The 24,820-nt window shown below is 38.7% G+C and overlaps 1 protein-coding gene across 1 annotated transcript in view; it reads right to left on the bottom strand.

Annotated features, from left to right (window-relative positions):
• Nucleotides 1-614: 614 nt before the first annotated feature.
• The window catches only part of GRAMD4 (GRAM domain containing 4), an 83,878-nt gene continuing 59,672 nt past the window's right edge, over nucleotides 615-24,820 (bottom strand). The window contains exons 5-19 of the mRNA XM_075742339.1: nucleotides 24,236-24,297; nucleotides 22,253-22,385; nucleotides 21,745-21,770; nucleotides 19,655-19,746; nucleotides 19,036-19,127; nucleotides 17,985-18,033; nucleotides 17,040-17,111; nucleotides 15,712-15,755; nucleotides 15,496-15,605; nucleotides 14,060-14,214; nucleotides 10,017-10,164; nucleotides 9,456-9,549; nucleotides 8,303-8,387; nucleotides 5,550-5,618; nucleotides 615-4,556 (exon numbers count right to left, since the gene is read on the bottom strand). Of these exons, the coding sequence (XP_075598454.1) occupies nucleotides 4,455-4,556; nucleotides 5,550-5,618; nucleotides 8,303-8,387; nucleotides 9,456-9,549; nucleotides 10,017-10,164; nucleotides 14,060-14,214; nucleotides 15,496-15,605; nucleotides 15,712-15,755; nucleotides 17,040-17,111; nucleotides 17,985-18,033; nucleotides 19,036-19,127; nucleotides 19,655-19,746; nucleotides 21,745-21,770; nucleotides 22,253-22,385; nucleotides 24,236-24,297 (1,333 nt within the window). The 3' untranslated portion in view covers nucleotides 615-4,454. The remainder of the gene's footprint in view (nucleotides 4,557-5,549; nucleotides 5,619-8,302; nucleotides 8,388-9,455; nucleotides 9,550-10,016; nucleotides 10,165-14,059; nucleotides 14,215-15,495; nucleotides 15,606-15,711; nucleotides 15,756-17,039; nucleotides 17,112-17,984; nucleotides 18,034-19,035; nucleotides 19,128-19,654; nucleotides 19,747-21,744; nucleotides 21,771-22,252; nucleotides 22,386-24,235; nucleotides 24,298-24,820) is intronic.

Raw genomic sequence — 24,820 nt, 5'->3', positions numbered from 1 at the left:
CAAATATTTAATGAAATATTCATTAAAGTAGTACAAGTGTGAATTTAAGTATTGTCAGAACACATAAAATACCAGCTTCAAAGCACCACTGCATTGCCAGATGCCTTGCTGCATCACGAGAAAACTAAATATTGAAATAAATAGAGCAGCATGCATTCAAGACTGGAGAATCTGTCCCAGACTGCTCCGTTTCAGCTGAGCAAGACCCAGAAAGGAGTATTGTAGTGGCAAACAAACAGGTCTGGAACAGATGACCAGGCAGCTCACTCCTGGTGTTACATTCCTAACTGCGGAGAAAGGGCCGCGTACCCAGCGCCAGCCAGCGCTGTGCAGCGAGCATCCCTGGAACACGCCACGGACAAAGCAACCCCGCCGTTTATCCCTGACCGCCTTGCAGGTTACACGGCTAGGCAATTCGGTACGTGTCAGTGTGACCGATGAGCTGAAGTGACCGCAGATGCTGCAGAAGAACAGCCGTATCCAGATGCGAAACGTCTCTGCTGAGCACACCTCCTGCACACCTCTGGGGTATCTGCCCAAAAGCACTAACTCACCTCCTTCCAAGAAATCAGGCATAGTTTTGATAGGTAAGTTATTAAAGTTTGTAAGAAGTGTTAGCACAAAGCATTTTTATTTAAATAAAAATTATAATTTATACAAGACTTTTTAAACAAACAAGATTTTCTTAAAAAATGTACAGGGCAAATCATTTCATTATTTCAATTCTTCATACAGTATAAGTCTTTTGTCAAACAAAAGTTACACTGATAATGAATTATTTACAACTTCAAAATATAGACTCAAACTTCAGACATAAAAATTTTAACATCCATTATATTTCAACGATTAGTAGAAATTAAACATCTGCCAAAATGTACAGAATTCAATAAAAACTACCAATGTTTTTAATACAAGTTTAAGTAGCCAAAAAAAAGTACATCCTTTCATCTCTTCACGACTGAGTAAAATCCCTTTTCTCTTTGTCTGCAGGAACAAGGGTGGGGTTTTGCTGCTGGCGTCCTGTGTGACATTGCTACTAATAAATAGCTTGTTTCATTCAATCTTGCCTCACAAAAGCTACAGTGCACGGAAAGGCATGATTTCATATTTTGGCTTTTTTGTCTTTTTAATTTAAATGCTCACCGATAACGAATTAAAACAGTCAGTTTTCATCTCCCTTTTTTTTTGTCTCTCTTTAAAAGGGACTCAAACTAACCAATGCACTTCTAAAGAAGATAAATCCAATTACGCATGAATGATCCAGCAATAAACCACAGACATCAACAGAATTGCAAATATAAACAGCAAACAGACAGACAGACAATGACAAGAACATCACTTTCTGCTAGTAGAAAGTAGCACTTTACATTAAGTGGTAGTACCCAGCCTGCTACTGAAGTACAACAGGCTATACTGCAAAACTATGTAGGAAGAATAGAATTTAAGGTGAGAGCTTCAATGCAGTTATACAAGTTAAGTATGTATTTACTCACTGCCCATCTCCTCCTGCCCTCCAGACCTGGGAGGGTGCAGCAGGAGGAAAAGCATGAGTAAACACCACCGAGGTTACCTTTTAGTGTCTCTGACGTACCTACGCCACAGGAGCAGTCATGTAGCAGGAACCTGGACAACCCAATGTAAAGTGAACTTTGCAAAATATGTACATAGATGTTTGTCAGTTATATTACAACTCTATTTTGTTAAAAAAATCCAGTCTGTTTTCTATATATTAGAATGAAACAATGTTGCATTGCAGTTTGCACTAGGTTTACTGCTTTAAGAATCACTAACTTTTAAGTTCACACTGTTAAAGTGCGGATTAATTTCAAACATCAACACATTAGATTTTATAAGAAGTTTCTAATTTCTTTGTCCAGAAAAAAAAATTTAAGAGCATATTGTATGCATGAGGCATTTCAGTCTGGGAAAAGGATGATGATTTCTTTTCTCCCTCTCCAAAGCCTAGGTATGGTTAACTGTCCTGGCAGCATCAGCAGGACCTACAGCTCCTCCAGAAACCAGAGTCCAGGACAACCCTATAGCCTAGGGTCAACCAGGGAAGGGTGGGAGGGGGAGGAGGTAAGAAGTGCAAGTCAACTGATTTCCTACTGAAACTGCTGTTATGATCAGAGTGAAGGTAAAAATTACACCTGAAAAATGATACAAAAATAAGAAAAAGAGCATGCTCTCTGTAAAAAATATAGTTTTCTGTTTCTTCAAAAAAAAGGATAACTTTAAATACATCCAAGGGATTTTTTTCTTAAGACAAAATGAATGAATCTGATTAGGATTTATATAACATTAAGCGATTTTAATGCCTATTTGTTAGCCACGCTTACTATTTAAGGAAGCTTCTAGAAAGGAAAGCCAAATGATAATACAGAGCAACTACAAAAAGAGATTAATTGATTTTGAAGTAGGTTTGATGAGAAAAATTTAAGATCAAGGATTTTTACTTAAACATAAAACCTGCATGTGTAAAGTGAAGAAACCATAAACTGTCAAGCTACATCCGTATTAGACGGTGGCAAAATGGATTTCCCACCAGCCTCACTCACATTTTAAGTTTTCAGGCCCTGAGTTACACCATACCTAAGGGGGGGTTAGAAATGCACCCCTTTCCAGTCACGTAAAGACACGTTCAAGTGGTACTCTAAAGGGAGAACTCAAAAATAGCATTTTAGCCATTATAGTGGATTTTCCCCCATTCTTGTTCACATTTCTACCCAGGGCACAGAGTTTTACCCCGTCAGTTTTTCACTCTACAGTATCCAACCAAATCACAGTATTTCAACAGTATTTCTTCATATCAAGGTCATGTTAATTTCTTCATATCATACCTCTTCACGGCCAGACTGAAAGTTTGTACAGTTTGACTGCCACCTTCTTCATTACTGCTGCATTTGTTGAGAGACTTTAATTAAAAACTGTGCTAAGAGTTAAACACCCTTCAGTGTTTGTCTCCCCTCTCCCTCCTTCATTTTACCCCTTTCTCTATAATTAAAGAAAATTCCTGTTTAAAAAAAAGAAAAGAAAAATCCATGAAATTTAAGTCCCATTTTGACATAAGAATTTGCATCTCCATTGATTTTTTTTTTTAGGGAACATTCATATAACGTCTGGAGACATCAATACTACTCCAACTCAAAAGACACAGCAAAGGAAAAGACGTACTGGAAGGCTTGGCATAACTCCGACTGTGCTTTCATGAAAATGCAAATAAAATTCTAAACCTCTCAGATGGGTGCTATTATATAGAGTATAAAAGCTTTCTAATATTAAAGACAAAGGTCAATATGTGCTTTGCTGCTAGAAAGGCCTGAGAGAGTTTAGAGAAGGAATGCAGCCTTCCTGTTTTACCTGGCAGTTGGGGTTTAATTGTTACTAAAATTTAATTTTGCAAGGGGAAACACAGCAACATAACAATACCTCTCAAATTATGCTTTGAAAACGAACTAGTGCTTTCAACTGCTATATTATAGTGTTATTTTATTACAAGGTAACTCAAGAGAAAAGCCAAATTAAAAATAATAATAATAAAGGTCATGTCTCAATTTAGTTTAATTATTCCCACCTCCCCCAACACAAAAAGCCTGCAAGTCTTTAATTTGCATTAACATACAAACAACTTGTACATAAACATGTACAACAGTTGAGCCCTTCTATGACAAGTATCTACAGAAATACAAATATACGATGCCTAACATTTTAGGAACAACATTTTGGTGCCCTCTTTTATAAAAAGTATCTGCCTGCCTTCCTTCCTCTTACTTTGGTTAATTAGGAAAGGAAGATATAGTTACAAACTTTCTCCTCCAATTTACTGTACAAGCAATTTAAACGTCTATGCAGGAAAAACTGAACCTAACCAAACCGGTAATATATCCTTCTGCAATGAAAGAATTCGCAAGGAGGAGTTATTTTAAGTGCAGTTATAAATATGAAAAAAGATGATAATACTTCCTTGGTGTTGCTATCAGTTTTAATAAAGAACACAATTAAAAACAGTGAGCTGAAGAAAGAGACTTCAGGCTGCTGCAGTCATCATTCTCACATCTTGGGGAAAAATAACTAAGATAAAGGGACAAATGTATCCCTAGTGATATCAGTGGAGTTAAAGGGATCAATCTCTTTCACCTTGTTATTTAGTCAGATCTCCAAGTATCTTCCCAGCTTTTAATGTCAGTAAATAAACATTAAAAGTGCTTAATGTGCAAGGCTAATAGTGATGATAGCACTTTCACTGTTTTGTTTCATTTTGTTTTTTGTTTTCTTTTTTTTACAAAAACCTTAAAAACAAACATGAAGGCATATATAAAATACACTTGATTTATGTAACAGATAGAATATAAACCACCAGACAAGAAAAATTATTGCAAAATAGATGAGGATGTTCATTTTTTTTCACTACCAAGTTGTAAAATAAGAAAGTTTCCTTTAGATCTTCTAAGATACTAGCTCTCACTGCTTGATGATGCAGAAGTTATTTTCACGTATTGGTTGAAAATTGTCTCAAAAGCTTCATCTCTGTGTACCATGGCACCAAACACCAAAGGCTAAATAACAAAAAAAAAAAGATCATGTCAGTCTGGAAATGAAAAATTTTCCTCTAGGTATAGATTTGGCAAAAATAATAGGACCAGGAGATGAACTGTACTCAAAGTGCATTAATAAAGACATAAGAACCTTTTTCTCTACTAAATCCTTGGATATATGGCAGTTTCTAAGATTTTTTTTCACTTCTCCACCTTCTTTTTAGAACAGCCATGGCACAAAAAGCATCTGCACAAAGTATTAACCATGGAGAACACTTCAACTCTCTTTCCCCTCCACCCACTCAGTGCATGATTTTTTCCTGATTGACTTTTGCCTCCATTAAAGATTTCCAAAAATCTTCATCAGTGCCTCTTCATTTCAACTCAGAGATAGATAGATGATCATTTTCAACTTCGTAATTTAGAAGTACTTCTCAAAATCAAACAAGTAGAAAGACTGGTACAACGGTCATGTGACTTGGAGAAAAGTTATTTACAGGTGATTAGTTTAAAATAAGGTTCAGTCATATGTTAAGAAAACCTTCAGTTGTCCAAAGGGTATTTGTGGCTTAGAGAAACTTAAATCTTTATCATCATAAGACTGAAACAGGAAAACTGCATCTGTGTGTCAGACCCTTCCACCCCAAAGCCTCCTCACCCACAGATACTCTCAACTCATCAGCTTTTCGTTCCAGACTGCACAGCAGCCCCGTGCTCCTGATGAAGGATGCTGGGGAACGGTCAATGGAGGTAGTGAAATAATGAAGAGCAAATCTTTCTGAAGTGTTACAGTATAATAGTCCAGTAGAACAAGCTAAATGTTTAAATTAAAAATCTGAAGCCAAATATACTGAATAATAGACAAGTGAATAAAATAAAAACAAACAAAATCCCCACCAAAACCCCACTGGGCATAAGGAGAAATAAAAGCCTTTATGTTGGTGCTAGCCAGAGAAGGAAGAGAAAAAGGGCATGAAGTCAAGCACAGCAGTACAGATACAGCCAGCTACTTACTTTTTGTGTAGATGGTGTTGATACAGCAATACCCATCCCTGATCCCGGGAGAACAGAGAGCACTTTATACTAAAAAGAAAAAAATCAGACCAAAGATATCTTATGTACTGAACAATCGCAAAGGTGCCGAGAAGGTTACACAACTCATCACTGACATATCTTCCCAGCCACAACTAACAGACCTCTATTAAAAACAAGAAGAGGCTAGACGCTGCTCCTTGACCCCAGAGTCAATGGGTACAGCATCGCCCGTACAGTGAGAACCTGCCTCTCCTCTTCCTCCCACGGGCCACAGCAGCACCTAGCCAGCCTGCCGAAACTGGCCCCAAACTGAGCACCCCGGTGCCCCTACAGTGGTGGGAGATGGGCCAGCCACAACACCAGGGACCACGAGGACTGAACTGGGGAATATCCCCAAGGGGGAAGAGACTCTGAATCTGGCCTGTGTTTCCCACCCAGAAATAAAACCAGGCACAGTAGGTTTTTATGCTTGGCTGCATGATCCTTGTCTCATCTTCATTAAAAAAAAAACTACACAGATGCAAAAGGACCTTTATGGCAGTACAGATCTACTAAACAACGAGCCAGCATTGCTTCAAGTATGATGTTTAAAATCCATCAACATGAATTATTAATTCCAACGGGAATGTTTAAGTTATGCATAAATTCTCTGCTTTATAGACATGTGATATAAATAGAAGGAACTCATTTGAAAATCTGGAGGTACTTAAGCAGTAGACACTGGGCTGAGGTGTTTCTTTGCACAGCATGATTGAAACTGTGGTGCTCATGGCTACAAGATGTAGGAGAAAGTGTCTAAGAGTAGGACAAGTCCAGAGAGGGGAACAAAAAAATGACATTAAACGCCATATAGTGACACAAGGGACCAATAAAGCCATTGGTGAGTGCAGCCTGATAGAACTTGACCAGAGGAAGGATCACACCATACTTGCCGTGCTTCCAACCATCCACTTCTTGCATCTGTTAGTGATGGGATCCCAAGCAGACAAAACTCCAGTCTGATCCAGTCTGGCTATTCTGTGTTACCTTTCTCCACTGACAATAATCCCTCACCTTCTGAAGTACCTACTTTTAAATGGTGCATCTACTGACATCAACACCCAAACTGAAGTTAGTATTACATAGTTCCTGCTAACAATAAATCTTCTTAAAGCCTACACAGCTCCAGTCATAGAATCATAGAATGGTTTGGGTTGGAAGGGACCTTAAAGATCATCTAGTTCCAGCCCCCCTGCTGCAGGCAGGGACACTCTCCACTAGACCACGTTGCCCAAAGCCTCATCCAACCTGGCCTTAAACACTTCCAGGGAGGGGGCATCCACAACCTCTCTGGGCAACCTGTTCCAGTGCCTCACCACTCTAACAGTAAAGAATTTCTTCCTAACATCTAATCTAAATCGACCCTCCTTCAGCTTAAAGCCATTACCCCTTGTCCTGTCACTACACTCCCTGATAAACAGTCCCTCACCATCTTTCCTGGAGGCCCCTTCAGGTACTGGTAAGCTACAATTAGATCTCCACGGAGCCTTCTTTTCTCCAGGCTGAACAACCCCAACTCTCTCAGCCTGTCCTCATAGGAGAGGTGCTCCAGCCCTCTGATCAGCTTTGTTGCCTCCTCTGGACTCTCTCCAACAGCTCCATGTCTCTCCTGTACTGGGGCCCCCAGAGCTGGACACAGTACTCCAGGTGGGGTCTCACCAGAGCGGAGTAGAGGGGCAGGATCACCTCCCTCGACCTGCTGGTCACGCCTCTCTTGGTGCAGCCCAGGACATGGTTGGCTTTCTGGGCTGCAAGTGCACACCGCCAGCTCATGTTGAGCTTCTCATCAATCAATACCCCAAAGTCCTTCTCCTCAGGGCTGCTTTCAATCCATTCCTCGCCCGGCCTGTACTTGTGCTTGGGATTGCGCCGACCCACGTGCAGGACCTTGCCCTTGGCCTTGTTGAACTTCATACGGTTCACACGGACCCACCTCTCCAGCCTGTCCAGGTCCCTCTGGATGGCATCCCTTCCCTCCAGTGTGTCGACCACACCACACAGCTTGGTGTCGTCGGCAAACTTGCTGAGGGTGCACTCGATCCCACTGTCCATGTCGCCGACAAAGATGTTGAACAGCACCAGTCCCAGTACCGACCCCTGAGGAACACCACTCATCACTGTTCTCCACTTGGACATTGAGCCGTTGATCACAACCCTTTGAGTGCGACCACCCAGCCAATTCCTTATCCACCGAGTGGTCCATCCATCGAATCCATGTCTCTCCAATTCAGAGGCAAGGATGTCATGCGGGACAGTGTCAAATGCCTTGCACAAGTCCAGGTAGATGACGTCAGTTGCCCTTCCCTTATCCACCGACGCTGCAACCCCATCATAGAAGGCCACCAAGTTTGTCAGGCACGATTTGCCCTTAGTGAAGCTGTGCTGCCTGTCACCAGTCACCTCCTTATCTTCCAGTCAATGCAGGAGTTAAGAAACTACACAACTTTAATTCAGGAGTGTAACAGCTTAGTAAACTTCTTTGGTTTTATGCTCATAGTGAGTTTGCTTGTGCTGAGTCCAAATGGCTAAACAAGCAGTACTGGGAAATATTCTTGATCAAAGAATTACATTTTACTTATAAAAATCATCAATTGTATGCTTTTTTTCAAAATAACATAAGCAGAAAAGTAAAACACGACTAGCTGAACAGAAAACCAGCTTTCTCCCCTATTTGCAAGACAAACCAGACATACCTTCTGAATATCTGTTATATCCGTTAGCTTTATAACTTTATTTCTTTTAGATGAGCCGGACTTGGAGCTTTCAAAGCACAAGTAACTAAAGACAAGGAAAGAAAATGCTCATATTGATACAGTATTCTAAAACAAAGCTCTCAATATCCCTCCTGTCACTTCTGAAGTTTGAAATCTCACAGGTTAAAATCAGCTTAAAAAAAAAGGGTGAGGGGGAGCACACAACATACAATTCAATTATGGCATCTAATTTAGAGCAAGCATTTGTAAATTCTAGCAACTGGCTAATGTATCTGAAAGCCCAGAACATACAGTGTGTGCACACACACACAAAAAAATCTTGTATTTATATTACTGCACAGAATGGTTAAACCTGACAAGCATTTTAAAGACACAGGAAGCACGTATATCCTTTAACAATTGAAATACTAAATCTCGACAGGCTTATAAATCTTTTACCATCCTAAAAGAAGATTAATGGAAAACACTGTGTTAGTTTCATGTTATTGTGATGCAGACAAAAGCTCAGATTTCTAAACGTTGGAGAGTGCTCTCCATCACTAGGTGACATTGCATACAGATGAGCTTTACTTCCATTCACTACACTCCAAAGGAATGTCAGTGCAAGACCCAAACAGTAGTGACTACAGTTATTCACTCTTGGAAGGCTGGGGGATAAGTAAGGATTACAAAAAAAAAATAAAAATCAAGTACTAGTTTTGAAACCAAGGCTTGAATTTCTATTTTCTTTTTGTTGCACATTGTTTCAAGGAATCTATACATTCGATTTGCTTTAAAAAAAGAAACAGAGTATTTGCCAAATAACCATTGATCACAACTCTCCAAATACACTTAACTTCTAGGATTCTTTTTTAATATGTTATCCGCATCAAGAACTGCAGCTACTAACAACTAACTATGCAGAGCTACTCTCCATGCCTATGCAAGCCTTTCCAAGGCAAAATCACACTTGTTAAGTGCTACCACACCCCAGATTCAGCTCGCCCTCTCCCATGGTGCTTTCTTGAGGTTTTAAAGCACCATGAAAATGCGTTTTTGTTTCAAAACATTATTAAAGGACTACTTTTAGATTCAAATTTTTTAACATCTGGTGATTTCCCTCTCTAGAAATGTGTGGAGTGCCATGACTCACTTTTCTGTGACATAAAGAACTCCATTCCTGATGTAGTCTGTCGGCATCTTCCTATCTCTGTTAATCAAGCAACAGCGCCAGCCATTTTCACACACTGAAAAAGTCATAACAAGAAATCAAACTGTAAGACAGATAGGCATTACCCCCAACAGTTTCCTTATAAAATAGCAAAAACACTTAAAATTGAACTTAGATACCTAAAACTAGAAGTGTTTACAAAGAAAAGCCTAAATGAAGTATTGTTAGACATCTGTTTTAACACTGGTTTTAAAAAAATCCCAAAACAAAAACTACCCACACAATTATTACAACTATTCCCTTTAACTTCCATTTGCATTACCAAACTTGACTCTTCCATCTGGATTCCCACAAATGGCACACCTGGCAGTGCGTTCTTTCAAAGAACGGCAAGGACGTGGAACACAAGAGACCATCTCCAAGCAAGTCTTTTGACTCAAAAGCTTATACCTGTACATTGCACCAAAAGGGAATCCAACTTTAACCTGTCCTGTGCTTTTTCAGAAACTACTCTGCTAATGTAGTCTTCCTGTTGCGTAATACCTGCCAAAGGACGCTCATTTTCCGACAGGTTAAAAACTTCATGGAAATTCCCCCTCTTCGTGGTATGAAAACGACTTGTGTCTTCATCTTTGCTTATTCCAGTCGGGGTGCTTGAGCCCACATAACTTCTGGATGCTGCTGTTTGAAGCTGCAGAAAAATAAACACAATTCCAAAATTTGAACAGCAACATTTAAGCTGCGCTTTTAAAAATAACTTGGCTAACTGTTCTTCCTAAAAAAAATCTGTAATGCAACAATTTTAACTACTTCAATACAGTTAACATTGGACTACTGCACTATACTATTGCTATAGCACAAAGCTGTCATGTGCTATGTGAAGATCACCTTTCCAAGTGCTGCCCTTTGATGGATGCCCTTTGCAGGGGTGAAAGCACATGGTACTAAATGCACCTATCTTAAAATACCACTTTTCTACAGTAAAGGGTATATCTAATTAGATACAGCTAAGTCACTGCACACAGCTCCAATTAATATACTAGTGGGACTACTAATAGTTAATATATTATCAGTAGTTGGCTTGTCTTTAAGAGACAGACCAAACGCAAAATATTATTGCACAAAATAAGATTAGAAAGAAAAAAAGAGCAAACAAAGAAAAAGCCACACAAAACTGCATATGCACATTATGAATACAAATGCTGAAATTGAAAGGAAGTTTTCCACGCTACGAACCATACCTTTTCATGCCCTGACAGCTAGCAGGAAAAGAAACAAACAACACAAATGTGACAGTGACAAAAGAAAAAAAGTGAAGTCTATTTAACAGTATAATACATAGAATAAAACATGAACTGAGCGACACTACAAGATCTTGCTCACAAATAAAGGGACTACACACAATGAATGCAATTAGAAAAAAAGAAGAGCTATCAGTGGTTAGAGCACACCAGTTCAATTTATTCAAGTTGTGTTAGAGCCATTGATCTTTGCTTCACTTTGAAGTTGCACTAAATTTTGAGAGTGAAATAAAATCAGAATGGTTGTCAGCATCCTTTGTCAGGGGGGGAGGTTGAACGGAGTTCTCAAAACCAAAGTACTTTAGTAAAATCTACTTTTAAACAGAGCTCCTGAATCACTGGAGACTGCCCCAGCAAAGAAGCCTTGCTTCTGGAAGGATGACAGGCAGTTTCTTTTGGAAAGCTTGTCTGCATTTTTCATTTTGGTGGGGCACCACACAATTCCAAAGCCTAGCTTTTGTCTTTGCAGCATTAACAGCTCCGATCTTAGCCCTACCATACACATGCAGTTAAACAACTGGCAAACTGACAACATGCAAGCTCAGGACTAAGCCCTTCTTCTGTAAAGGCCCAATGCTGTCGCAGGCCAACCAGCCTCCGCTGCTTTTTTCTTTGCACGTAAGTTGGCAGCACTCGACACTTCGCGGGATTTAGCACTAACAAAAGAAATCCAAAGCAAACGAAAAAATGCACACTGCAATTGCTGAATAGAAACCAGACTGACAAAACAGGCAAAGCAGAGGGTATTTACCATCCAGCTTTTAGGGTAACTGTAATACAACGATGCCTCGGGGGAAAAGAATAAAGAAAGTTGACATGGAAAGCAAATGGTTGATGATAACTGTACTATTGCTTCAGTTACTGCCCCTCTGCACTGCCCTTAGCAATGATTGAGCCCCTGGAACCAAGGAAAATAACAGCTTCTCCAACAATTTGTATGCAAGTAAAGATCAGATAAATTCTTTGAAGGCTTTCTTGGACAAGTTATTTGGCTCTACATGCACGTAACCAGGCAAAGCTCCATGGCTCAAACCATGGAAAAGGTCATGGCGAGAGGTCTAATGCTTTTTGCACTGGAATGAGGATTATTCCTGCTCTCTGCTACACTGCTTCCTACCTACCCATTATATAAAAAGACTAAACAAAGGTGTTTAAACTTCAGTATGACATCCCATCCGGTGGCTGAAGATGTGAGGAAGTTCTGCCCTTACTTCTAGTTCTTCCTAACACAGCCAAATGTTTCCTCTACCCTTAAAACAAGCAGCTAATTTATCCATAACCACCCAGGCTTGAGACAACTTATGGTCGATCACTAAAAGAAAAGCATTGCATCCAATTTTGACAGGCCTTAAATCTAACTGGAAGTGATTGGATTTGTAATGCTGGAAGAGTCCTGACTGTCTAAAAAAACGTCACCAGCAACCTGGAGGTAGGAATACCTGGAGGTATTCCTTTTCACTTGATCTGTCATCAGCTTTTGACATATAACCTTTACCCATCACATACTGTTGTCAGGATTGTTCTCTAAGGACACGGGGTCAGAGTGGTGGTACAGGTAATGAATATTGCATTCCGTTCAGGTTTACAGTGTCTTCTATGCTCTTTAATGATAAGAAGCCAAAGCAAATGCACGTATGCTGGCACTACATGCTTCTGGGCTCTGCCTTTTCTATGAAAAACTTATTTGTTTTTTACCTTTTTGTAAAAAAATAATTTATTTTTTATACCACAAGGTTCCCAAAAATCTCTCAAGGGCTAAGAAAGTTTGTCTAAAATTACTGAGACCAAGCTGATGTTTTCAAAGACATCTGGAAACAGATAATGCAGTCCTGCACATCTGTTCCAGGCAGACAAGCCAAGCCCGGCAAGTCAGACACAGTAGTACTAAAACCCTGGTCTACTTGTCAAAATTTAAGCCCATAAGGAAAAGCCAGAAGGGATAATTACTCTCTAAGTTTATGGATTCAAGTTCAGCAATTCAGAGCCTCTCCACCTCTAAGGCAGATTAGAGAAACCCAGCAAGAAGCCACCACAACCACCACAGTATGTGAATGATAACCTGTAAGCTCGAGAGGCACAGAAACTTTAAGCCCATCTTGTGCAAGCAAGAGAAATACAAGCTATGGATGGCTCTGTCCAAGTGCGCATTCACCTCTCCTCCCTTGAAAAACAGGAGCAAATGACTCACTTTCTGTCAGAGACTCTCCTTCTCTTCTACCTCCTTCTGAAATACTCAGATGATGCTGCAGTTATTTTACCACGAACTGCTCCATCACCCCCAGAAAACCACATTTCTTCTTCTTCTTCACAGCTTAACAACCAAAGGTTCATGTGTTTATCCCTTTTACTCTCCAGTTGTGTACCCAGGCTGAATTACTGCTGAGTGCTGCACATTTTAGTCAGGGAGCTTATGACAGTACTCAGGTACTCCATGAATGCAATCAAATATTATGATAAGAGTCATGAAGCAAATCCTAAAAGGGGATTAGACTGAAGTTTTATTACAACTATTATTCTTCTTAAACTAATAAACATTAACAAATTCAGGGATATGGGAAAGTATGATTTGCTCTTCAGTTATCATGTCAGACCCCAAAACAATTTGCAAAGATGCACCAAACACAACGCTTAAAGATTTAACTATGAGATTTTAGCAAAAGAAAAATTTACTGTTGGAGTACCAACACGGTGAAAAGTCATTTATCAGCACTGTTAAAAGGTCATCTAATACAAATAACCATAAGATATAATGCCTAAATCTGTAAACTACTTTACTACCTCTGTTAATGCTAATCCCACTAGTAAGCTGCATATTACACTCAAGCCTTTTTTAATTTATTTTTTTTTTAACTAACTGTTCTTCAATCTATACAAGCAGCTGGATTTCCACTGAAAAAGAATGTCTGAGAACAGAGAAGGGGAATATAAAAAGAGAAAAAACTGACAATAGAATCACACAGAATGTATGTTACAGAAATTTATATGAATATGGATGGTGTTATTTTTTTTGCATTTAGCTTCATACGATTTCCAGTATACATATATCTCTCTCTATATATACACATTTAGATAATAGATTCCTTTCTTACAAGAAACAGAATCCATATAAAAACTTGGTGAAAATAATAATTAAAAAAAAAGAACTAACATTGACTGTTAGGATTTAATTAACCTTCCTTTTAATCCTTTTAATGTGCTCTAGTCACTGGGGGAAAAGGAAAGGAAGAAAGGAATCTGATTTTCAGATGTTGGGAACAGAGGGACAAAAAGATTTATTACCCTTACCCGTCTCGACACTGTAGCATTAGATCTTTCTTTGAGCTGAGGATCTGTTGGGAGACTTGTCCAGATGATATAAGGAGTATCATACTTAGCTCTTAGTCTGGGGCATCGTTTGAAGATAAAATCAATAAGGAAAAACTTGATTCCAGCATAGAGTCCTGAAAAAAAGTCACTTTAATAGGCATGTTGCAGGGGCATTAAGAACATCACTGTTTTGATCATGTTTTAACAAGTTCATGAATAAAAACAAATTCTGTATTTTCAGTCATAGTGCTAAACCATTTTCTTGGTTTTAGTATCTTGATTCTTCTTCCAAAGACAGGAATTTATCTTTCTTTTCCTCTGCGGCCCAGATTTCTTTCCTCTCCATCCCCAGTTCTTTTAAACCACTTATGTAGCTTCTTATTATGCAGAAGAACATTCAAATAATGCAAACATACATTCCTTATTACCAGAAGCATTCTGAAAACATGATATACTTCCAAAACAGAAAACATGCCAGAGCATTCAACTCTGCAGCTCCTTGCAAGAATTTAAATGGCAACAGAGGGCTCTCACGTACTACATTAAACTCTATCTTCCAGTCCAGTACCTCCTCTTATCTTATACAAGATATTTCCTTGCATACTGCTAGATTAAAACGGGCTTGAAATACTCTCTCAAAACTTTACTGAGTGTAATTCAGATCTCTCTCTAAAAGTCAGGGTAAAAAAATAATTCCTCGCACATCTAATTCAATTGCCACGTCAAGCAAACCTACGTTTATGTTCAAGCTAACACAGTTTGAAGTTCAGTGCCACAAAAAGTAATACTCATTGTCATCATGTCATTAATTAATTAAAAAAAAAAAGAGAATTCTTGGTTCATATGATGTGGCTTCATATCTGAGAAAAAAGACAGTCTCGTGCTGCAGTGAAAACACTCTTTTCCCAATTCTCAGTTGAAAGCTTAAGTATCTGCAACTTCCCCCACAGTAATCTGTTCATTTTGTCCAGCCTATCCTCCAAGTTTTACAAGTAGTCCCATTAACCCTTTCATTTTTTTCCAACCCTGTCATCTTTGTGCCTTCTACGTGACCCCACATATTTAATTTGCAGGGAAAAAATATGAGTGAAAAAACCCCAAAATAGAGGACTTCCTGGAAGCCTTATTATAACTGACAGTCTGGAGACCTCTGCTAATAGCTCATCATAGACTTCCCCTCTTCAAGGAGCAAATGCATTATCCAGTCTTTTTCTATTATATTATGTATCCAGAGATGGTTTTCAAAATGCACATGACAAACGATGCCAAGCACAATGAAAATACTTTAAAAACCTGCATTATTTATTAATGCAGGGTTTTCTTTCTTAAATGCTAAAATTCTCCCTCTAAAGATGACGTTAAGTTTTAACGCATTAAGTCTAGACTGTAACAGGTCAATTATTTATGGCTTTTACCCATTGCAAGCCCAATAATCCTGTAGGGCAAAAAGCAGGATGCAATAAAAGCTGCCCATAGAGTAATGTAGAGCTTCTGTGTTATTTCTGGCTGGACCCACATGAACAAGCTGAAAACAAAAAAAAGAAACAAAATTTTATTACTAGGGTTCCAGACATTGGTCAAGTCTTGTTTTACTGGGGCAGGGAGGGGAAGACTCGGGTCAGGTAACTTACTTTTTAATTTTTTCCAGTATGTCTGCCATCTTGCCAAAAAGGTTCTGCATAAGAAGCAAGAGAATTAAAACCAAGTCCTGCATTATTTTGGTTTTTTTGTCCACACAATAGAAACCAGAGTTATCTCACTCTGTTGGTAATAAGCAATTCCCAGAAGTGTTTATTTTAACTAATTTTTAGCCATATATGTACTTCACAATTGAGTAAATACAGAACAGAACAGCAATATTCAATGACTTCCACCTCATTTAACACCTTGTTCTGTAACTTATGATTGATTGTTAAAAGCTATTTGACCCCACTGTCACAACTGGAAAGTGTTTACATCCCTGCAAATATTTTTAATTATGCCGTCAATCTAAGAGTTAAGAGATTCTGTTGGTAGGTAACAAAATGGGAAGTTTCTTCACACATTTTGAGCACTGAAATCTCAGGAAGTGGTTACTGAGTTCATCAGATGTTGGACTCTTAGCTTCTTTAGAAACATACCACCAGCAGGTGTTTATGATATACTCTTTGAGTTACTAGATTCCACGTAATTCCAACAACTGTTGACGCAAACAGCTCAGAACTAAGAGGGTTACTCAGCCATCTTCTCTAACCAATTCTTGCTGTCACAGCACCTGTAAACTTCATCTTTCCAACAAATTTCCAAAAGTGCTCATATAAACATATGCACCACCACCATCAGAAGGAAGGAGATGAGCATACCCAGTTGGGAAGAGAAAGGTAAGCTACTTTCAGCAGCTTAGACATGGCACAAGGCTGCAGTTCCATCAAACTGACGGAGCTGGGAGAAAACCTTCCCTCACCCTCTCCCACACAAGCAGCAGACTTCAGGACCAGGGAGGCGGGGGGGCGGTGTTTAAACAGACTGTTTTGGAGATACTGTACAAACTGTTGAATTAACACAGCTAAACAGACAGTTGAAGGAATAGGGTCTCTTACACCAGTTTTGCCACTAGCAGATTTGGGATATACATCCATACTCCAGTACACTGGTAAGATTTGCCACCTGATCTACATTATTAGAAGCTCATTTGCATATATTAGGGAAAAACTGTCAGAAGCTTCTTCTCTTCCCCTTCAGACCTCAGAGCCGTGACTGAAGAACCTCGACCAGTTCTCTGAAGCATTGTGCCAGTCCAGCAGCTCCAGGCATCTTACTGAGATCTCTGTGCTCATAAGTAAAGATCCCTATGCAAGGAAAGTATTGCTTGTTTAAGTGTTTGTTTTCACATGCTGCGTAACAAAGTACTTTGACCACTTGGACTATGAAGCTCCTTGTTCTAAGGAAGCAGCCAAGATGTCCAAGAGCAGCACAGTACCTGCGCCTTCTGAGCCACGTCTAGAACAAGCTGAAACTTTTCGGACACCGTCAGGTCCTCTTTTGGGGGTTCCTTGGGCGAGAAAGAGACAATCCATTAATTTTCAGCACAGTTAAAACTGATATTTTACAAAATTCCTCATGACAACATGATCCCTCAACTTTCTTGGCAGTAGTCCTCTCACTTTAAATAGTCTCTAAATTTGCCAAGTTGCTCCCTTGTTTAGGATCTACTGTTTGCATCTTTCATTGCTGGTTATCTTCAGTTATCGATGCTTTTCCTCCATAGTATATGCAAACACAGTAATATGAGGCTGTGAAAAAGACAGAGTAAGTCTTTGAAGCAGCATGGTTACAATGGCTTTCAGTCTATGACCACACATTTAAATTGACCTACTTCTAGTATAGCACAGAAATGTGGTTTTGTTTCGTTTCTTTCTTTTTTTTTTTTTTTTAATTTTTTAAGTTTTACATCTATAACTTTATTTATTTAAATATATTTTTGGTCTTTTAAGAATAACAAAATTATCCTGGAAGCAAGGCCTCACTAAGTCTTAGTAAAAAGTATGAAATTCAAAGAAATCCATCTTTACATTAATACTTAAAATACACTTCCTGCTTAAAGCAGGATATGCAAATATTTATTTCAAAAATTTTATAGAGAAAACAGAATGCAAGGCTTCTTGAAGATCCCACAGGATCTAACTTGTCCCAAGCTAGCATATTAACATTTATTCCAGAAATGTCATTCAAATTTGGAGTATTTCATGGTGAAACACCCAAACCTATAAGATTTCTAAATTTAAAGAGAAAGAAAAAAGCTGTTGTGTCCTTATTTGCACCTCATTCTTCTTTCCTTTTACAGCAACCCACATAAACCCAGAGGAAGGTTTTGAAGGTGCAACTTTTAACATCGGCGTACAGGTCAAACCAATCAAAGACCTACCATGGGTTCAGAAACTTCAGGCACAATGCTCCACTGTATTCTCCAACCCCTAGAAGTTACGGAAATAGTTAAAGAGAGCAAGTACTTCTTCTCCACCTGCCAACATGGATTATTTGTAAGAGGTTACAAAGCAGTTTTCTGCAAAGAGCATTTATGGCTTAAGAAAAAGAAATAAAAATCCCCAAATCAACAAAGAACCCACAAACTAACATAAGTGGCCAACCACATACAGCTTTAAAGGTATATACCTCAAAAAAATTGTATGAGCTCAGTAGATACTACACAGAATCACTGCTTCTAGGTTTTACAACAAAAGTGAACTGTGTGCACAGAGTAAATAATTAGGAATATTTTCTTCTTGTCTTTTATGTGAACAAAATTATATCAACTTATTCTGGAGCCTATACACTACTGGTAATTTTCAAATAGAGTGATAGTAAGTATTAATTAAGAAATCAGAAAATTATTTTAAAATATGCACATTAAGATCCTCCCCCCCATTTTGAGAGGAAAACACCATCAGCCTAAAACAGCATTTTTAAAAGATCCTCTCAGTAGAGAAAATGTACTTTAAAAAAAAAAAAAAAAGAAAAAGAAATTCTTTATTTTTAATAGAGACCGAATATACAAATGGAAGATACTTTGGATAAAGTATGCCAAGGGCCACTGAAAAAGGCAAAACTGCAATTTTAGCCCTAGGTGAAAATTCTCTCCACGGAAAAGCAGCAGGTTTAAGGCGATGTTCTCCAACTACTCTAAATACTGCAGAATATTTTTATTTTAGAATTTTAAAGTGTTGAAGGATTCCTCTGAGAACACGCAGCATCATTTATCATGACCCAAGTCACAGGAAAAGAAGATAATTCCTTAGAATAGTCAAAAATTACACAAATTGAACAACAAAATTAAGGATATTAGAGTTTGAATTTCACTTTGTTAAACTTAACTCACAACGTTAGAAAAGGTAACAGTTTAAAACTCAGTGCAAGAATAATAAAACATCTTTCAAGCAAAGCATTACAAGAGAATAATCTAGGATTTAAGTAAATACCTGGCTATGAGGTAATTTAGGGACAACCTCAAAATTGCTAAAAATAAGAACATAGGAATGGCCCAGCCATGCCATACAGCATTCATGTAAATCTGCAGATTAAGAAGAAAAAAAAAAAAAGACATGTGGATTACAAACTGGGGTACAGTGAGTTGTATGAAATACTGCTTCCCACTGTACTGTTGGGTTCAGAATCACACAACTCAGACCATAAAAGTTAATAAATTTTAGCCACCCCATGACAGACAATAGCAGTGCATTCATGAATGTAAAGTTGAAACTCTAAGATTGAACCTAATCTCCAGAGATGACAAATAGTGCTCAGCTGCTTGAGAGAATGAATATTTCCAACACTGCAATTACGTGAAGGTATAGGAAAAACATAGTAAACCTTAAAGTCTGTGAGTCTGCTACAAGACCATGATGTGGTCTGACCTCACCTAGATCAGCTGAAGCAATCGTATAGTAGAAGAGTTAGAACAATTAGCCCCTTGCAGGGGGCTATTTGATTTGAAGTGCAGCATAACCCCTACTCAGATATGGCAGTTTCAATGAATTTCAGTAAATAATACATTTAAAAAGTTCTTACTGCTACTCCTGGAGGAATAGGATAACTTACAATAAAGGCAATAGCAGAAGTGTAGATAGAATACCAGTCTGATAAGGCAGAAAGATTCTTCACAAAATTAGTAACAGGTTTGGCACCTCTCTCTACACAGAAATGGAGAAAAAATACAACTGTTAGAATTAGCTGGCAGTGGTTAAATTGCTTGTAAATGACAAACAATCAAATTGGAAAATTAATAAGAATATTCAAGACATGTAAAGATGAAAAGGCTTATCCAAATTAAGAAAAATGAAACCCATCAATGTAACTGAGCACTAGTTAAGTAACACATTTCCAAAAAACTAAAGTGTTATTCAAGACAAAGGTTATGTCTATGCTCTGAAGTGTAGACAAAAATAATCGATACCCCCTACAAGGTTGCTGACAGCAGGCCGTTCTGAGCCCTGTTCATACTACCCTGAAGACCTCCGCACAGGTCAGTTCATCCCACTGTAAAACAAGGTGAATTAGCCTGACTGCACTCCAAGCCACTGAGGAACATCTTGCTGCTACTTGACCAAGCTAGATCTCTCTTGGCTAGGTTTCTGCAGGATTCTATCCATTGGTAGCATTTTGCTGCTTACTCTTCTTAAGCCAAGAGACACAGGACCTTGCTGCCTGAAGAAGTTTGTCTCCCACCTCTGCAGACCTTTGCTCTCTCAGTCACTACACTGGAGACAAACCTGTCACTCCCACGCACAGATGCCCACAGCAGCCAGCCACAACAAGAGGAGCTCTTCCTCTGCTCCCTAAAAGACTTGTCCTTTACCCTTCCTATTCCTCTAAGCTCTTTTACCACTTGGACAAACTAGCTAGGGGGACACAAGCAAACAGGAGAGGGCTACTGCAAGAAGACCTTTGCTTTCTCTGTTGGAACACATGGGTTTCGCCTTCCCTGCTGAGAAGAGGGACGACTCCTCTTGCGCAGGGGGCCCCAGAAGCATCCACCCTTGTTTGCGGTACAGCTCACAACTTTCAAAGGCTTTCCTCAAGAGAGGAAAGCAACTTGCTGTTCTAGTTAGTTTGCCTTGAAATTCAGCTATCCTTGATACATTCCCTATGGGAAGTAATTAAACAACTAGGACTGGATTTCCTTGAGCATCAGCAGCACAACCAAAGCAGCAGATGAAGTAAGCGAAAAGGCATGCTTGAGGCACTGGAGGAGGTCATGGACTCGAGCACTGCTCCACCATCCTACACCAAACCTGCAGGGAAGGTCAACACCTGGAAACTGCTGGCAACAAGGGTCTTGAAAACAACCAAGGGTCTTGAGAGCTCTGGGTGATTGTCAGGCACCCCTGGACAACAGGGATCTACATTTTGTGGCTCACTGAGTGGAAGTTAAGAACCACTCAAAACGTAAGCTTAATACTGTATTTTAAAGCTATTGTGAAGGCAATGCATGTCTACCATGGACAACAGGTCAGAAGTATTTTCCCAAATGAAACTAGAATGAATACCAGTATAAGAATAAGGTGAACAAAACTGACCTCACATGGAGATTACAGACCCTTATTTCAGCTTCCCCTTCCCCTCAAAATAATTTAACAATTTGGAGGACAAATCAGCCTTTTTTTTTCTTCAGGTTAGCAATTCTTCGCTGCACAGAACTTTTAGAGGGCTTTACTACTTCATTTAACCTGCCATCTTACATATTCCACCTTCCAAAATAATTTATCAGCTATCCAAGAAAAAGAAATGCAAGACACACTCAGGGTATGCATTGTCCTTCTTCGAAAGCATAAGCTAAACAGACTAGCAAGCAAACAACAAGCAGCTCAGGCATAAGTATGTGAACACTGTTACTTTTACCACTGGACAAATACCCTGTTCTCATTCATTACATGTTTACACATTTTAATTACCATTACATTTTTAGTTCAGAGATACCCTATGTAATTCCAGATTAAAAGTAAGCTCCTACCACTGCTTCTCTAGTTACTTTGCACTCCAAACACTAATTCAGGATTTCAGAATCATTTCTGCTTATGAAATGGCAGAAGTATTTCAAAACACTGTATTTTAAAATGCAGCAATCCTCCCAGTAGGGTTACTAAGAACTATTTTGACTTCCAGAAAATAAAATACTGCTAAGTACTTACTTAATCTTCTCATATTTTCAGTCAACCTGAAAAATAATGGATAAAAACAACTTGTTAAATAGGCAAGTAGCGTACAGTTGTGTACATTTGGTCCCTGAAATACTGCTCGCAGTTATAAATTAGATGTTTGTGCATAAAGTTCCATTCTTGTCTGTTATGAAATGTGTTTCCAGTAATTAATACAGCCTACCTTGCATCAGATCAAAAATTGAAAGGTAAAAGCTCTCCAGCCTAACTAAGACTTTGTGCACAGTTTTCAAGAGGCATATGACAGAACCTGGTAAATAACATAACTCTTATTTTACCTCAGACAGCAGACAAACTTCAAATTTCATGTTTTGACCAAAGCATTCACAAACCTTTGAGATGGTTCTGTACTTTCAGTTTTATTACCTGTTATGCAAACACTCGCTCAAACCATGTAAAAGCTTGTAAAAAAAAGGAAAGAGAAAAAAAAAGCAACTTGTAAAGAAGCCAACAATTTCTCACAAACACGTTGGAGATTTACCTTCTAGCACTAAGTGGCTCTTCTGTTTCCACTGTATTCTCTTCTGGCTGAAATCTGAAGTCCTCAACATACTCCCCAAATTTGTCACAAAACCACTTCTGGAGTCTCGAACAGACTGTGTGACTACGCTTATCTATAAAAAAGAAGCACTAAATATCAGGATATTACTAGAAGACACCTTCATACAAAGAGTGCCTCTGTTCCCACACACCGTGCTTTGTTGGGAAGCAGGCTTTGTACACCTCTCCTGTCCTTCACCAACGTTCTTCATGGAAACTCACGATGCAGTTTGCTTCTGCCATTGCACAGAAACCCTGATTGCACTAAGCTGGTAAAATAAGACTAAATATAGCACATGGAAGCATCTTACAACAGAAGTACAGAGATTACTTAAACATCCTAACAAAAGAGAATTTTTAACAAATGCTGTAAAAACATTTGCTGGTTAAGAGGTTCCTGTAAACAAAAGACTGACGTAAATCTCAGCGTTCCTATTGTGCTGAAGGGTCACCTCAAGAAAAGCGAGTGTAAAGCAAAACACTCTTGAGCAGAGAGCAGGACCACCACCTCGCACCCACATGAATTTGACAGGAAAGGGAGGTGGAAACTTAAGCAAGATTCTGCAAGAGGCATTTTTACTACCACTTTCCAACCATTTATAGGCTGTAAAAATTGATACTCTGTGTGTACCTAACATGTGCTTGCTTTTTTTCCTAAAGCCAGGCTGCAGCAATTATGCTGTATATGCCACTTTCTATATATGGAATCCATAGTCATAATACTGCCTGGAAAGTATTATTACGTGGCAAAGTAATAAAGCGATGTACACTTTCTATACATCAGTTTCAGTGGAAAAATAAGACAAATATATGAGTATATGGAAATAATATAAGGGTAAAAGCAGGCAGATGAGAACAAAACAATCACATTTTCCTTTATCTGTAATTCAGGAAATCACTGTCTAGAAGGAATAGACAGACTACTCTTTGGAAGGTAGGCCAATACAGCAGTGTCACAAAGAGGAGACTGGTCACAACTATTCCAGGACCAAACTTAGTATATAAAATTAAAATATGATTAGCAGAGGCATGAAAGATTAATCAGCCAACTAAAACAGCCAAAATGATGCTTTTAAGCATATGAGAAAAAGCAACAAGTGCTCAGAAAACAGAATCAAACTATTTATTAATGAATGACAGTGATAGCTAGAAAAACAAGGAATTTCATGACAGTTTACAGCTGAGACAACGTTACATCTGAAAATAAAAAAAAAAATGAAGGAGCTTCCTACATACTAATACTTCAGAAAGTACTGAGAAAGAACCATTGAGCATACATGACAGAAAAAAAAGGCAGGTTGTAGAAATAGAAAGTACTGACATTATGGGAGTACAGGAGGAGCAACTTTAAATTTAGTCCGCAGATTTAAAAGCCTAAGTGGTTGTCTCAGTCAAGAGGTGTGGGGAAGAAAGCTTAAATGTACTGAAAAGTTGAGAGTCTGACTGTTGCCTTAGTTCTTTCAGAAATCACTATATTATTAAATTCATAATAAGCATCAGCTTGAGAAACATAGACAACGGTGGAGGTGTCCAAAAAATGAGTAACTCTTAAGCAAGCTTAAAAGAGCTTTTGCAGTTGAGACCAAAATAGAACATCTTTTCTATGTGTTACACCTGTTTTCTAGTAAGTCAAATATCAGCAAGGCATGCAAGAATGATGAAGTCAGGCAACAGGTTTCGTTACATTCCTAGAGGCTTTACAATAGAAAATAAATTACTTGCTCAGGTGGGCAAGGTCAACTACAAAAAGTAAATGCAGAATCATGTACAGAGAGGTAAGAAGCTGCTCAAATGGTCTTTTACATTTAGCTTCTTCAGAAGCCTGTTTAAGGACCAGCAAGGTTTTATCTTCTAAGGATCAAAAGAAAGGGGTGAAAAAAATCCAACTGAATCAAATTACTAGTAGAGATCTGACCAAGATTACCTGTTCCGTTGGCTTGTGTCTGTGGCTTTGCAGGTTGCTGAGCTGCAGGCACCTCTTCCGTCCTACAAAGAAAATGGAAACAATGTAAAATGCTACAGATGAAGAATTTTTTTCCCTTTTAGGTAAAGAGAGCACCAGAACCTCCATAGTTTCCATAGCTGAGATAATACAACCATGACAAGAGAAAAAATAAACTTATATCCATTTGCAAGATTCAAAATATCCATTGCACATTGCACTTAGGATCCAGGGAAATACCATCCACTGGAAGGAGAGGTGTGGTTTAGCCATTTCCAGTCACTGACAGCTCAATTTCATTTTATAGCTACTACATAATTTAGTAACAAATGTGTTGCATTACTTATGCCTTTGCCTTGTATATTCGTTGCAATGCCTGCCAGGAAAACTCTTCAGAGCCCCAACTTTTCCCACAGTAATAAATGAAAAGGGATTCCACACTGCATATTGATAACCACAGTACTAGAACAAAACCACAGTTTAATGCATGAACCTTGAATACCGCCATCATTACAAGAGTCAAACACCACTCATCTTCACAATGAGAGGAACAGGTGTCAAGAATTA

This window comes from Balearica regulorum, chromosome 1 (assembly GCF_011004875.1).
Source record: "Balearica regulorum gibbericeps isolate bBalReg1 chromosome 1, bBalReg1.pri, whole genome shotgun sequence".
NCBI classification, from domain to species: Eukaryota; Metazoa; Chordata; class Aves; order Gruiformes; family Gruidae; genus Balearica; species Balearica regulorum.
The sequence above is the reverse complement of the archived record's forward strand: the minus strand, read 5'-3'. Positions and strand labels throughout refer to the sequence as shown.